We start from the raw sequence: 13,235 nt of genomic DNA, 5'->3' as shown, positions 1-13,235 counted from the left end.
CTGACAAAACATACTGGATGATTACAACATATTATGTACAGCAATCCGCTATGTGTCATGTGGGTGTTGCTGTTTGCCAGAAAAAATTTCCCTATTGTTGGCAGCATTTACACAAAGAATAACAATCCCAATATAGAATCAAGTCTGTCCATGATGTAAAGACGTTGCTTTGGCTTTGATTAGTCCAGCCATATCTGACAATTATGAACAGATGCTGAGCTCCCGCTCTCTGCTGCACATGACTCCTTTCATACAAATTGACTGTGATTTGATTTCCCTCCTCAGTGGGTTATAAATGGGGCTGCATTATCCCAGCTTACTGGTCATGTCTTGTCTGATGATGCGAGTTGGCCTGACTTTGAGTGTTGCACCATTGTTGTAGTTTATGTTGTCCAGGCCTCAGAGGCGTCAGCAGATGCCCGGTTTTATGTGAAACAGGGGTGCCAAGGTCACAAGGTCACTGCATGCAGTGATGTTGCACAACTGCAGTCCTTCCAATTTACTCTGAGTGTAAATGAGTGGGATTAATATTTACAGTCTCCACTCTGTTGTTTCCTCTTGATGATTGTCTTCAAATCGATACCCAAGAAGAGGGGAAGTGGAGGAAGAGTGTCTTTGCATCTTTGATGAAGAGTGATTCTGTGAAATTAAGGAGGAGTGTCAGTGCATGTGTTTTGTATTAACCCCTGGAAACCTGGTTCGCTGTCAGTTTTTTTGCATTCAGACACCTTTTACAAGCCATTTGACTGGGCAACAGGGCAGGAAATGTACCACAACTTTCAAGAAATTAGTTAAAGGTGACAAGAAAATAACCTAAAAATTATTTTTTAGAGAGCTATCAAAAATAATACTCTGAAAACTATATTTATATTTATAATTATATCATATTAAAATTATGTTACATAACAAATAAAGTAAAATACATGAAATAAATACATTTTATTTCATTTTCATGTTTTTATTTTTTTGGTTATTTTGTGGTAATTTTATAGTAACTTTCTTACTATTTCTTTGCTAATATTTGGGCCATGTCTTGTTAAGTTGCTCATTGTCTTCTCCTAATGTTTTTGAAATAAATTAGACAAATTTTCTCAGGTTAACCATTAATATTCTCCTTGGTACATTAGGTGGGTGAAAACAGTATTTGAAGTGCATTGTGAGCAGGATTACCATCATAAAGCTACAATTGCAGTTAAATGATGAGAGATAGCTGGTGAGTCTTTTCTCTGTACTGCACTGCAGAACTTTGCCTTGATCAAACAAGGACACACTGTGTCATTGACGTGACACACCTGAAGCTAGGCTTGAGTCAAGTTTATATAGCTCAGTATCACAAGTTTGAGTAAAGGCGCTTTACAATCTGTACAGTATGTGACACTCTCTGATCTTTGACCCTTAAAGTGATACTCCAGATTTTTTGAAGTGGGGTTGTATGGAGTTCTTAAAAAACTCCATAACAGTATATTACATACAGTAGATGCCAGTTGGCACACCCCCAGTTTGGAAAAACCCCCAGTTGGAGTCCAACATGGATATGACATCACCAACAATAACTCAGTTTGTTATATATTTTTAGCTACATAAAAAAGGACCATCTCAAAAAAAAAACAGTTTGATTGTCTATTATATTAGAATATTTCTATTCCTTTACCATAACGACAGACAGTGATTTCTGATGGTAAAATGAAGCCGTTACATCGCTCTCTTTAAAACCAGACTCCATTGAGAAAAACAGTGATTTAACATCTCTGAACACAGAAGCTGCTGGTCTACTGCTGCCTTAAATAGTTATTCTGTTATTATGTGACTTTGACATTTAAAAAGATTAGTTTGAATTCTCCAAAGTCACACAAAAACACTGTCTGTGGAGTTTGGTGGTTTTGATGAGAGCCTATATTGGGAACTGAAGCAGTAATGGTTTCCCTGTCAGAGTGGGCTGTCTGACAGAAAGGTTAAGTGGTGAAAATACTCTCAATGCACTTAAAGTGATACTGACTTTATTAGTTGAATCTTTTTTTAGGTGGCTAAAATACATTTTGTTGCTGACTGCCACCCACAGCAGTACATTGCTTATCTTTTATATCGGACGTCAGAATGCCTCTCCAAACTGGGGCTGTGCTGACTGACAGAAATACTGTCTGAGGATAAGCACCCCATACAACCCCACTTCAAAAAATTTAACTATCCCTTAACTATCCCTTTATTTCAGACAAGAAAAAAACAACCCCAAAAAACATCTAACAGTGAAAAATGGCAGAAACAACACAGACAGGACCTGAGCCAAATGCCCTCCTCTGCACCACCGAGACCTGGAAAGAGGACCGACAACACAAACTAACAAGGACAAAACCCAAGCACACCATTCAGACACAGATAGGAAAAGGGCAACAAACATAGGCAAAGAGAGATAAGAGGAGAGTCTGAATGTCCTGAAGGATGGGGATCAAGAGCTGAAACATCTGGAATGAGGCGCCAATAGCCTGAGGGGAGAGAGAGGTCCCAGGACAGCTGATGATCCCGCACAGAGAGGGCTGAGTGAGCAGACAGGACAGGGAGAAAACAGAGAGGAGTCACAGCTCGGATACCCATGTGCTTGTAGGTCAACAAACAGAGGGTGAAAGAGATGCAGTAGCTTTTTAGAAAGTTTACAGTTGTCTCACCAGCATTACAAACATGGACTATAAATACTGGGCTTAATCTAACCTATTGGCTCAGTCAGTATCATCTAGTTGCAGAGTTGCAGCACCAGCAATTTTCAGACCTGCAATTATGGAGCTTGTTTCAATCCAACCTGCACCACCTATGGGCAAGGACAAAAACAGCTGACTCTTGCAACTCGGGTTTTCTTCCATAGTGTTTATTTGTGGTTATGGGGTTGTTGCTGTTTCAGGTTGTACATTTTTGCAATTTAAACCTATAAAATGAAAGAAGTTTGTTAACAGAAGAGTATCAAGTTCACCCACAAGTGAACTGTCCTTAATATATCACTGCCTCCTGATGACTGAAGAGAGGGGGTCCGAGCGAGACTTTCTTTGTGGAAAGGAAAAAGAGGGAAGCAGAAACCAAACAAAGCAAATATCTAAACTATAAATGTGTGTGCTGGTCAAATAATTCACATATGTATTTGTAACCTTAACCATGACGGATGAAGCTACTGTGACTATTTGGGCGAGTAGGTGAAGCTTTAGAGAAGCGAGGTGCAGATTTGACGCTCAGACTGTTGTGATGCCTCACAGCCGTCCTGTCACCCAAGAAGCCCCACTCTTAATCCTGTGCATCCTTAAGAGTTTGTAAAATGTAAATGGGTGAGTTATATAAAAATTCACACAAGTGCAATTGTCATAAATGTTGAAAAAGGCTATAGAGACCAGAACCATTTTTGTTCCAGACTGTAAACATTTTTATTCCTGCTATAAAGTTGGACATTATCACATGCAAGTCTATTGACTATCTTTTGGAGTTAGCCATCAGAGGAACTGTAGTTTGACATTGCTGCATTGGCTTCATTTTTTAGCCCAAGAGGTTGCCGCTTAAGGGACGTACACTATATTAAATGGCAGGTTTGGTTCTTAAAAAGATTACAGAATCAAATACTTAATTTCCTGCATATTGTTTTTTCTATGCACCAATTTGTGCCTTATATGCATCAGTTCATGGTGTAGATGTCTGTGATTTTTTTCATAACAAAATTCCTCTGAAAATTTAATGTATTTACTGAGGGGGACAAATGCACATGTTCTAAATAATGAGAGGGACTTGTCCCCTGTGTGCCCCCCTCAATCTACACCTATTACTGCAGCAGTAGTTACTTGACCTGGCTGTAGGTGACTGACAGACTAAAGAACTATTTACTTGCCTACAAGACTAGTTGTTTTGTATTTCTTTTGCCATAATTTTAGCAGAAGCAGAGTTATATTGATTTTTATCTGTGATTTATTAAGCACTGAAGTGGTGGTGATTCATTTTCCAAGAGAAAATTGTAGCTTTTAAGTAAATCTGGATGATCAGGACCTGAAAAAGAATAAGAAAAAAAAAAAACAACCTGGATATAATAATTTTCATGTAGATGTTTGTATTATAACTTCCTGCTAAACTTATTGCAAGAGCACATTTTCAGTCACTATATCTTCAATTCAACTCAATGTGATTAAGCCATCTCTACTATTCGGTCTGGGTATGTCCCTTTTTCTTTACACAGCATGCCTTTTCAGTTTGTTTGATTTTTTTTTTTCTTACTGTTTTACCATTATCATGAATGGCCATCTCAATCATTTGGTAGATGCCTGTATTAAAATTTTAAAAAATGGATATGTTTACATAAAACACACACACACACACACACACACACACACACAGACACATACATATATATATACATATACATATATATATACTACTCCAAGTGCTTCAAAAAATTCAAACAAAAAAATCCATTGTTTTTCAAGGGTTAAAGACTTTTAAATCATATGTTTAACTATCTTTTCCTGTAGCGCCCTCCTATGGAGAGCATGTTAAACGGTAGAGAGTGAGTTTGAGAGTGAGTTTAGAGCTAAACATTGTTTTTTACATCAAAGATAATTTTGCTATTTTCTGTAATAAAACTGTTGAGCCTACAGAGAATGAGTAACGAGCCAATGTTTGGCCTTGAGCGCACAAACATTCAATATAGCCTGTTCGCCTTAACAGCGAGGAGATGATGCGCGCGCACGTCAGTGGAATCAAACTGAGATTGCGCGCGCAGGAGATGCTGGCTTTAATTGTACGCGCACGCGCTCCTGTGTGCTTGCGTTTTGGGGCTTATTGCGATTGCGCTCTGGCAGTCTTGAATTTGTCCCGCGGATGCATGTGAGGGGAAGCTCTCTGCCGTCTGCAAGCTCTGCAAAAGTGAGCAGGACGCGAGGCGGTGCGCACAGAGGAGAGTCCACAGAAGCGGACGTGGTGAGCGAAACAGTTTTTTGAGGACAAGGAGACGAAAGTGCAAGCTGCAAACATAACGGCAGCAGAAAATCTCCCAGTATAAGTCAGTATCTTCAGTGTTTTTCAGTAGACGCCTCCAGAAAGCTAATCGGAGGAGGTCTCGTGCGGTGTTCGCCGTCTGCTCAGTGTTTGACCAGGACTGCTCAGTGTGACCATCCGCTGCCCGGCTTCAGACGCTACGGTGCGCCCTGATGATGGACCAGCTCTGGTGATCCGGAGCACAGCCGCCCTGGACGTCAACAAGTCCACCGTGCTTTGAGAAAATGGGCTGTTTTTCCACCGTGGAGGGGAGGGCTTTGCTGTAACACCGGCGGATCATGGCAGGGGTACACGCTTCAGATGTTGTGTCGGGACATTTTCTGGAGCCTACCATCGGCGCCCCGCCAGCCCAGGGCGCGACTAACACAGCGGGGATCACCGGCGATGCGGCGGCGGTCACTCTGACCGGTACCCGGGCGTACTTGGAGGTGTCGGCCGCTGCCCAGGGCTACGGGGCCGAAGGAGTTTACACCAATGGACGGTACAGGGAGCACGGCAGTCCACGGATCGGGAGTGGCAGCCGTGATAATTCCGCCGAGAGAAGTCAGGGAGCTGGAAACACACCTTGCGGCATCATGAAGGTTGGTTGATTGAAACACTTAATTCTCCTTGTCAACCACTGTCAAGGTGACACAAGGGGAATCTGCTAAGTGGCAGCACTACATAACAGTGTGAGAAAAGGTGACACACAAGAGTGGTCCACACATTTCCAGGAGTCCTTAGAGTTCACCCATGAAAAATCAGGATTAAGATGGATTTGTTTTAGTAAATCTCTTTAGAAGTTTAACACAACCAGATGCATAAGGGAATGACCCCACGTTATACTTGATGTCCCACACTCAAACCAACAGCAGATATACAATACAATGGTTCAAAATCTTCACTTAGGCTCCTCTATATTTTCTTAGCATGTAAATAGAATAGAATAGATAAACTTTATTGTTTGTCCCAACAATGAGGGAAAATCTCATTTGACAGGGCTCAACAATAAACACAATTCACATTTTAAACATACAAGAACAAATTTAAAACACACAGTAAAAACACTTAAAAAAGGGAGTGTTCAAACAGCAACAGATAAAAGCAGATTAACTTGCAGTGTCTATTATAGATTGTTCAGGGTGTTCATTGCAGAGGGAGCAAAGGATTTCGTTTCTGTGTTGTCCCTGCATGTTGTGTGTCAAACCTACTGATGAAGTGAACATTTTGACATGAAGTCAGCTGTGCTATCATCATCTTGAAAAACTAATATTTTTATTGAGGTCCTAAACTCTTTAGACATGCAGGTTGCATCTTAACAGTCACTTCAAACAGAAGCAAAATGAGCTAGGTCATGCCATGCCATGTTGTATTTGCCACCCCAACATTGGGGTGGCATATACAACAACTTACACCCTTGGATTTATGTGTAACATAGAGATGCACGATAATATCAGGATGTCGTCAGCAACGTGATTTTTTGTGTTTTTTAACAACAAAGCGAACATGTACAAAACATCGACCCTAAGTTGAAGTACTTTTCTTATTTTGCACAATGAATGACTATTACATACACTAAAAAGCAGTGTTTTTTGTCTCTATCTGCCGGTCGGCCATTACGATAAGACTATGCATAATATGATGTTAATTCCACTCCACTAAAAGCACTAGAATTAGGTGGGAAAAAAGTTGATATATCGATATTGGTATTAGTTATTGGCCAAATGAGTTGTTGTATATTGGCAAAAAAAATCTAATATCGTGCATCCCGAGTGTAGGATACCTAATATTCTGCTATGGTATCTGGGTTAGAATACATTCCAAGAATAATAAAGTTTTTGGAGGAGTTGCTGTACACCTGGGGTAATTTTTTAACACTTGGCAATGCAGAAGTTATAGCAGGTTTTGTTGAAACAGATGGTGCACGTAATTTGGTACACTTTGATTTTTTTGCCTAATAAAAATCTGATTTGTGGGGCATCTCTCTCCTAAACAGCTCTTTCAGTAAATGGACGATATGATGTTAATATTTTTAATGGTTGCCCAGCCCTAATAAGTGCTCCCATTACTGGAGGTTAATCAACTGGTCTTCCACACTCTTGAGATAGGCAGAATGGCAACTGCTCTCATATTTTACCTCATGCTATGCTTTTAGTGCATACGCATGCATTGTTTTTACAACACCGAGTGCAAGCAGTTGGCATGACAGACTGCATGGGGTCCTTGGTGGAGATACAAGTATTGCGTAGGTGGGACACACTGGAGAGTTGCGTGCTGTCATATCAGACCTTGCTTGCTTAGCAACTGACACAAAACATTGGCTAATTGTTTGTTACCCCCATTATTGGATTCCCTTTGGATGTGGGCCTTACAGTGCGCTCTTCCACAAACAATATGTATGTTTGTATGGACACAGACTCTGACATTCATGTCGACTGTTGTCAACGCAGTGGAATAAAAATAAAGGTAGAATTTTTCATCCTGAGGCTTTTCCTTGGTATTTACAACAAAAACAAAAAATCTTGAAATATCACATCCCGAAAGCCCTAAATCCCTCCTCTGCCTCCAAAACAATAAGTCCGTAGATTTGAAACTCATGAGCAAAACATGACAGGGAAGCTGGAGGGGATTGTGCTGTCTGAATGTGATTGATAACAAATCTTCAAAGGTCGATTCTGTGAATATCATGTTCACACGGTGTCAGAAAGTGATCCTGCTGGACTTCGCCTGCATGGTGTGATGAAGAATGGCGAATTCTCATGCATTGTCTCCTAAAATAACCAGGGACAGCTCTGAAAATGAGTTCATCAGTGGTGATGCACAAACCCATTAACTGTACCTGAGGCTGTGTCGATGTAACCGAGGCCTGAGCTCACTGCGCTGGAATGAAACGGCCTCTGTGGTATAGTTTGAATTCAGGAGAATCAGCATACTGGAATGACATGAATAGTTGGTGGACTCTTGTCCCTTGAATGACTCTCGACGGTGGCTTGTTATGACCCCAGTAGAGATCAATTATACTCTCCCTCAGTGCACTGACATTTCCAAGGCTTCTTCTTCATATTTGTATTTTACGCTGATCAGCTGAATAACAGGGAAACTGCACTGTTAAAGTGTGCACAGCTTGAGGAATTCCCTTCTTTTATGTCTCAGCTGCACTTCAGACACTTCTGCAGAGATTAAACAATTATTAAACTGCGTTTTTTTTTTTAAATAGAATATCAGTAGACTTCAACAGATCGTTTCCCAAACATTTTACCGGTCTGATGCTTCTTCTTCTCAGGAACATTTCAAGTTGACAAAGTCCCTCAGGTATATCTTGTTAGCAAATATTACCTCAGTTACTTGTCTTATGCTGGTCACACGGCCCTGTAGAACAGGTTTGAGCATTTAAGATATTCAAGGTGAAACACTCCTGTCGCACAGCCTGAAATATGTCTTGTACCATTTGATACTGCTTCATGTTCACCAGGTGTGTCTAAGTAGGGTTTGATTTGCTCAAGCACCTCCAGAATGATGCATCGCACATTATAGTCACGAATTGATTCGCACTGTTCGAGCAGAGTATGGCGGGAAACTGGGTCAGTCATTCTGTAGACTTGGTTCATGTATAGCTTCAGCACAGCCGCCCACACTTGAGCAACTCTTCGCTTTATGTGTGTGTGTGTGTTTGAGTGGAGGTTTAAAAGGTGAAGGGGCCATCGGTCCATGGGAATAGGGAAGCAAATGAGCAATTACTGCACTGCATTACCTCATTAACTTGGCCCCTTGACAAGCAAATCTTTAGAAGAGAGGAGTTTCTGCGTCCATCCCTTCAGCGGGAATGCAACTTTGTCCTCTTGCCATTTCCTCAGCGAGGTGACAGAGTCATGTTGGAGAGGCTGCAAAGTGTCTAGAGGGGGGTTTGTGATGCAGCCTTGTTATGTAATGCTGGACTGTGGACAGCTGCAAGGCCGGCTCCAGCCTGGCTGCTGGGTGGATGGAACTGACAGCCAACACGACAAGAGACGGAGCATGATTTTACTAAGAATTTAAGGATGATGTTGTTGTATCTCTCATAACTGCACCTATCCCAAATATTTGCCATATCTTTCCTTCCTTTATTCACTCTTTTCTCCCTGTATTCCCAGCAATCCGAAGAGCTCTTAACCTTAGCAGCAGATTAAAGGTCAAATATATATTTGCAGAGATCTAAAAAGACAACAGTTCATGGTCAGGTTAAAAGGAATCCAAAAAAACAAAACAAGGGAAAGACATCAATGATGTAACATTGTTAATGTCTATCTGGAATAAAGATCAATAAAGATCAGACACAGTTATCAGTCTGTCTTGCATAAGGTCCTCTCTCCCATCCACCTCTGCTCTCAGCCTCCATGAGTGGCAGGATATCAATTCATCTTCTCATACATGACCTCATATAATAGATTTGAGTGCCAGCATGACCCAGTGAGCCCCTCATCAGCTCAAGAGTGTACCGGGATGCTCAATAAGGGGCATGAATGATAGACTTATGGAGGGGTCAATCCTGTCGACTGAGAGCTAAAGCCTTTCAGAATGAGTGAGAAAGAGAACATCCTAGAGGAGGAGGTGATACTTTGATTTTCAATCAATCTAAAGCTGCTTTCACACCGATGTGTGGCAGCTGCCCTGCAAGAACATCCCCCCAAAAAGCAAAGCATTTTTAAAAGCGGCTGCTAGTAATGCAGTGACAAGCAGGTGCTTCAGTGAACATCACTGGCAGAAATGCAAGGTAGCTTGTAGCTGCATACAAAACACTGAAATGACCAAATTTTCTTCTTTTTCTTTCTTTTTTATTTTAATGAAATAAGACTTAATAAATTAATGTATGGGAAACACTGGTTTTCTGTATGAAGTGCATGCATATGCCCATGAATATCTGGTGGGAGGGACTTAGGATAGAAAAGGGAAGGTTGCAGGAAGAGGGTGTATTTTCATAATCTGCAGTTTTTTTTTTTGCTTGTTTCATTTTCCAGGTTTCTGCCTCCACCAGCTTTAAAAGTGTTTTCTGAGAATACCTTGTTATTGTTTTTCAAAGCACAGACAATTCCGGGGTTGAAAGCAAGAAACTTGAGGTGTAACTTGATATCCAAACCTGCCTCTTGTGAAGTGATGCATTCTGCCACTATCCTTCCAACCCTCCTTTTATTCACTGACTATACAGTATAAATAGAAAAAGCAGTTCAGTGCTGTGTTTGACCACCTCTGGCCCTGATAACAGCTCCCATGCATCATGCCACAGACTCAACAGAGGACCTGTAGTATCCCAGTCTTAAAGCTGGCCATGCAGACATGAGTGTCTTTCATAACTGCCCAAACTTGATGGATAGAGGATTCTTTATTATGGTGCATCTGAGTTCATCCCACATGGGTTCACTGATATTGATATCATGGATGGCCGCTTAGTCATTTTATGTTAATATTTCTAGAATCTGGAGGATCTCTTCATTATAATAAACTAGATTACTGTTTTAAAAAAATCTGTCGTCTGGGGCTTAATAAAAGTGGATCATGTTATAATGTGAAGCTGTACTCTGGTATCAAGTCATTGATTCTATAGACCCTGTGAAAAGAGTTGGATACTGTCCTCTGTGATGGAAATTAGTTGAGGCATCCACAGATATTACTTTATCTGTTTCTTTTACACTTCTCTGCAAATTGTCAGATACCGCTTCACATGCAAAACAAGTGTGGAGATGAAGCTGCTGATGCATGCATTTGTTTATTTATTAATGCATAGACTTATGCAAATAGAAAGGGTGGCCCCACTCCCTCAGCACAACATGTTGTTTCCACTGGAATATAGATTCTTACTCAACCACATCGGCTCCCCGTGCATCCTTGAGTTTGCACACATCTCATAAACTGGTATTTGTAACCAAATGATGATGTTATTTCCTCAGTATCACCCAAAGCATTTAAACTCACTTAAATTAGAAATTATTTTGTCAATAATTTTCAGTTTGTTTGCTGGCAAGCTCAGCTTGATAATTGCTCAGTAGTTGCAACAAGTGACTGCTGATGTTCCAAAATATTTATCGACTGTTGCTTTTAGGTACTGACATATTGTTGTTTTATATGTTTAAGGCAGGTGTGATTGTATGGCCATTCACTTATTTATCAATGCATTTATCAATTACAAGTGCATGTCTTTGTTTTATCTTCTCGCAGCAGCAACAAAGTGAATATTATCAACATTCTCAGTATATGTAAATTGCCTTATGTCAGTAGTGCCAGCGGACAGTCAAAAGCAGTGCTCAATAGTAATTATTTTTCTACTTTTGTATTTAGTTGCAGTGTATTATATTTTCAGAAAGCCTCCCAGTGAAGGAAACTCAAGTGTGTTTTTCTTTGTGACATTTCAAAAATTTACTCAAAAACCTGTTTTATGATGTAGCTGTCTGGGATCTGTTAGACAGGAGCATCTTAACAATGGGTGTAGAAAAATATTGATACTTTCAAGTACCACAATATTATGTTTTTTGATGCATTTGTATAATTTTGTGTTGCATATATCCCCAAACTGTAAGATCCTTCAGTGATGTAATATATCTTAAGCCATGTGACTCTTCCAATCCAATGTAACAGCATGTCGCTAGCGTGTTAGAGACTGTGATAAATACTCATGAAGATTCCAGTGTTCTGGTAGCATAAAAAAGTAAACAAGTTAGATTTCTTAAAGTTGAGCAGTTGTGCTTTTGTTTTTATTTATTTATTTTTTGTCGGTCAGTGTGCAGTTTACTACTAAGGATGTTTCAGTCCCCTCATTTAGTTCCATGCTTCCATGTTGCTCTGTGATACAGACAGCTGCAGACACAGAGGCTGCTTCCTGGTCAGGCTAGGTGATAACAGTACCTTCTACCTTCTGCGTAAAAGAATTAACAGTTCACGGCAACTTAATGATTTTTTTTTTAAGTGTGTTCTTAATACAGTGAAGTTTTCCAATTAAGATTTTTTTTATATTGAATCGTACCCCTGTATTGTGATATGTATCAGATCTCCATATTCTTGCCAACACAGACCCCTGGTTTTTTATTTCTGCCCTATGATGGATCCCATCAGGCTGCCTCTGCCCCTGACTATTGTTTGGCTAATGTGAGATTTGGTTGATCCTGTCGAGGACTTAGGACACCTCAGTACAAGCCTGAACTTATAACACTGATTACATTTAGTGGGATGATCTGAGATGATGATGATGAGAACTGGAATAAGAGCGTGTCCACGCCTCACTGCTCATGTCACAGGCTTACGTAGATTAAGAGCTTCATCCAAAAAAATTAATTCAAAGTAATGAAATATGGAAAGACATCCAAAAATGTGGAATAAAATGCATGTGTCTAAGGATTTTAAAGTAATTCCCATGTCTCCTGCAGCAGCACCCCATGCTGAACGCTTAGATATTTTTGGAAAACAGAGATCTGCACTGCATTGGGAAGGAGGCAGCAGAAGATGTGAAGTGGTGATTACAGACGTCTGGGACTGCTGAATCATCGCTTGCTCTCTTGGCTGCCTTTCTCAAAGCAGCAATCTGCAAAATACAAACATCTCAAATAGACCTCTTTGCATCTGAATCCACGGTTTCATGTCAAATGGGGAGCAAGTTTTATAAAGGTCACTAAAACACTAAGAAACACTGAACTCAGGAGCCCAAATACATTAACAAGAGTGATTATCTTCTCAGTTGAGCCAGATGGAGCTGTGATTTACAGTATTAGTTTTATGTTTTTGTTTGGTTTGTTAGTTCAAGATTATTTGATAGACCTTGTAAGTTTCTCTTGTCTCTCCAAAATATGTTATCTCTTCAAGCTGCATCGCTGTTTTTTATCAGATGAAAGTAGGGAAAAGACGAGGAATCTGGAAGAAGGGGAAAATCAAATAGATCAGTCACACTCTGAGTTTCTATTGAGACATATTTAAGCTTGGTTTCGAACACCTTTTACAACTGTAATTTGTGTCAGACTTTGAAAAAACCCCTGGCACTGAAATGTGTCATCTCTCCAACTTCTGTTTGGGATGGGAACCAGGACCCTTGATTTACTGGTTAACGGTCAACCATTAACCAATAAATCGGTTAACCGCAGAGCATATTTCTGACTGGTTACATATGTTGATCTATAGGTTAATTTTCCTACTACTCAGTTTACTGCACTGCGCACCCTCCAGGTCTGGTAGGAGCTACATAGCTAGCAATTCAAGGATTACCGCTAGTGATGCCGTCCTGA

At 40.3% G+C, this 13,235-nt stretch overlaps 1 protein-coding gene across 1 annotated transcript in view; it reads left to right on the top strand.

The window, feature by feature from the left end:
* The first annotated feature begins 4,860 nt into the window (after positions 1–4,860).
* Positions 4,861–13,235, top strand: part of plcl5 (phospholipase C like 5) — an 82,142-nt gene continuing 73,767 nt past the window's right edge. The window contains exon 1 of the mRNA XM_042504726.1: positions 4,861–5,597. Coding sequence (XP_042360660.1) covers positions 5,295–5,597 — 303 coding nt within the window. The 5' untranslated portion in view covers positions 4,861–5,294. The remainder of the gene's footprint in view (positions 5,598–13,235) is intronic.

This window comes from Plectropomus leopardus, chromosome 17 (assembly GCF_008729295.1).
Source record: "Plectropomus leopardus isolate mb chromosome 17, YSFRI_Pleo_2.0, whole genome shotgun sequence".
NCBI classification, from domain to species: domain Eukaryota; kingdom Metazoa; phylum Chordata; class Actinopteri; order Perciformes; family Serranidae; genus Plectropomus; species Plectropomus leopardus.
The sequence above is the reverse complement of the archived record's forward strand: the minus strand, read 5'-3'. Positions and strand labels throughout refer to the sequence as shown.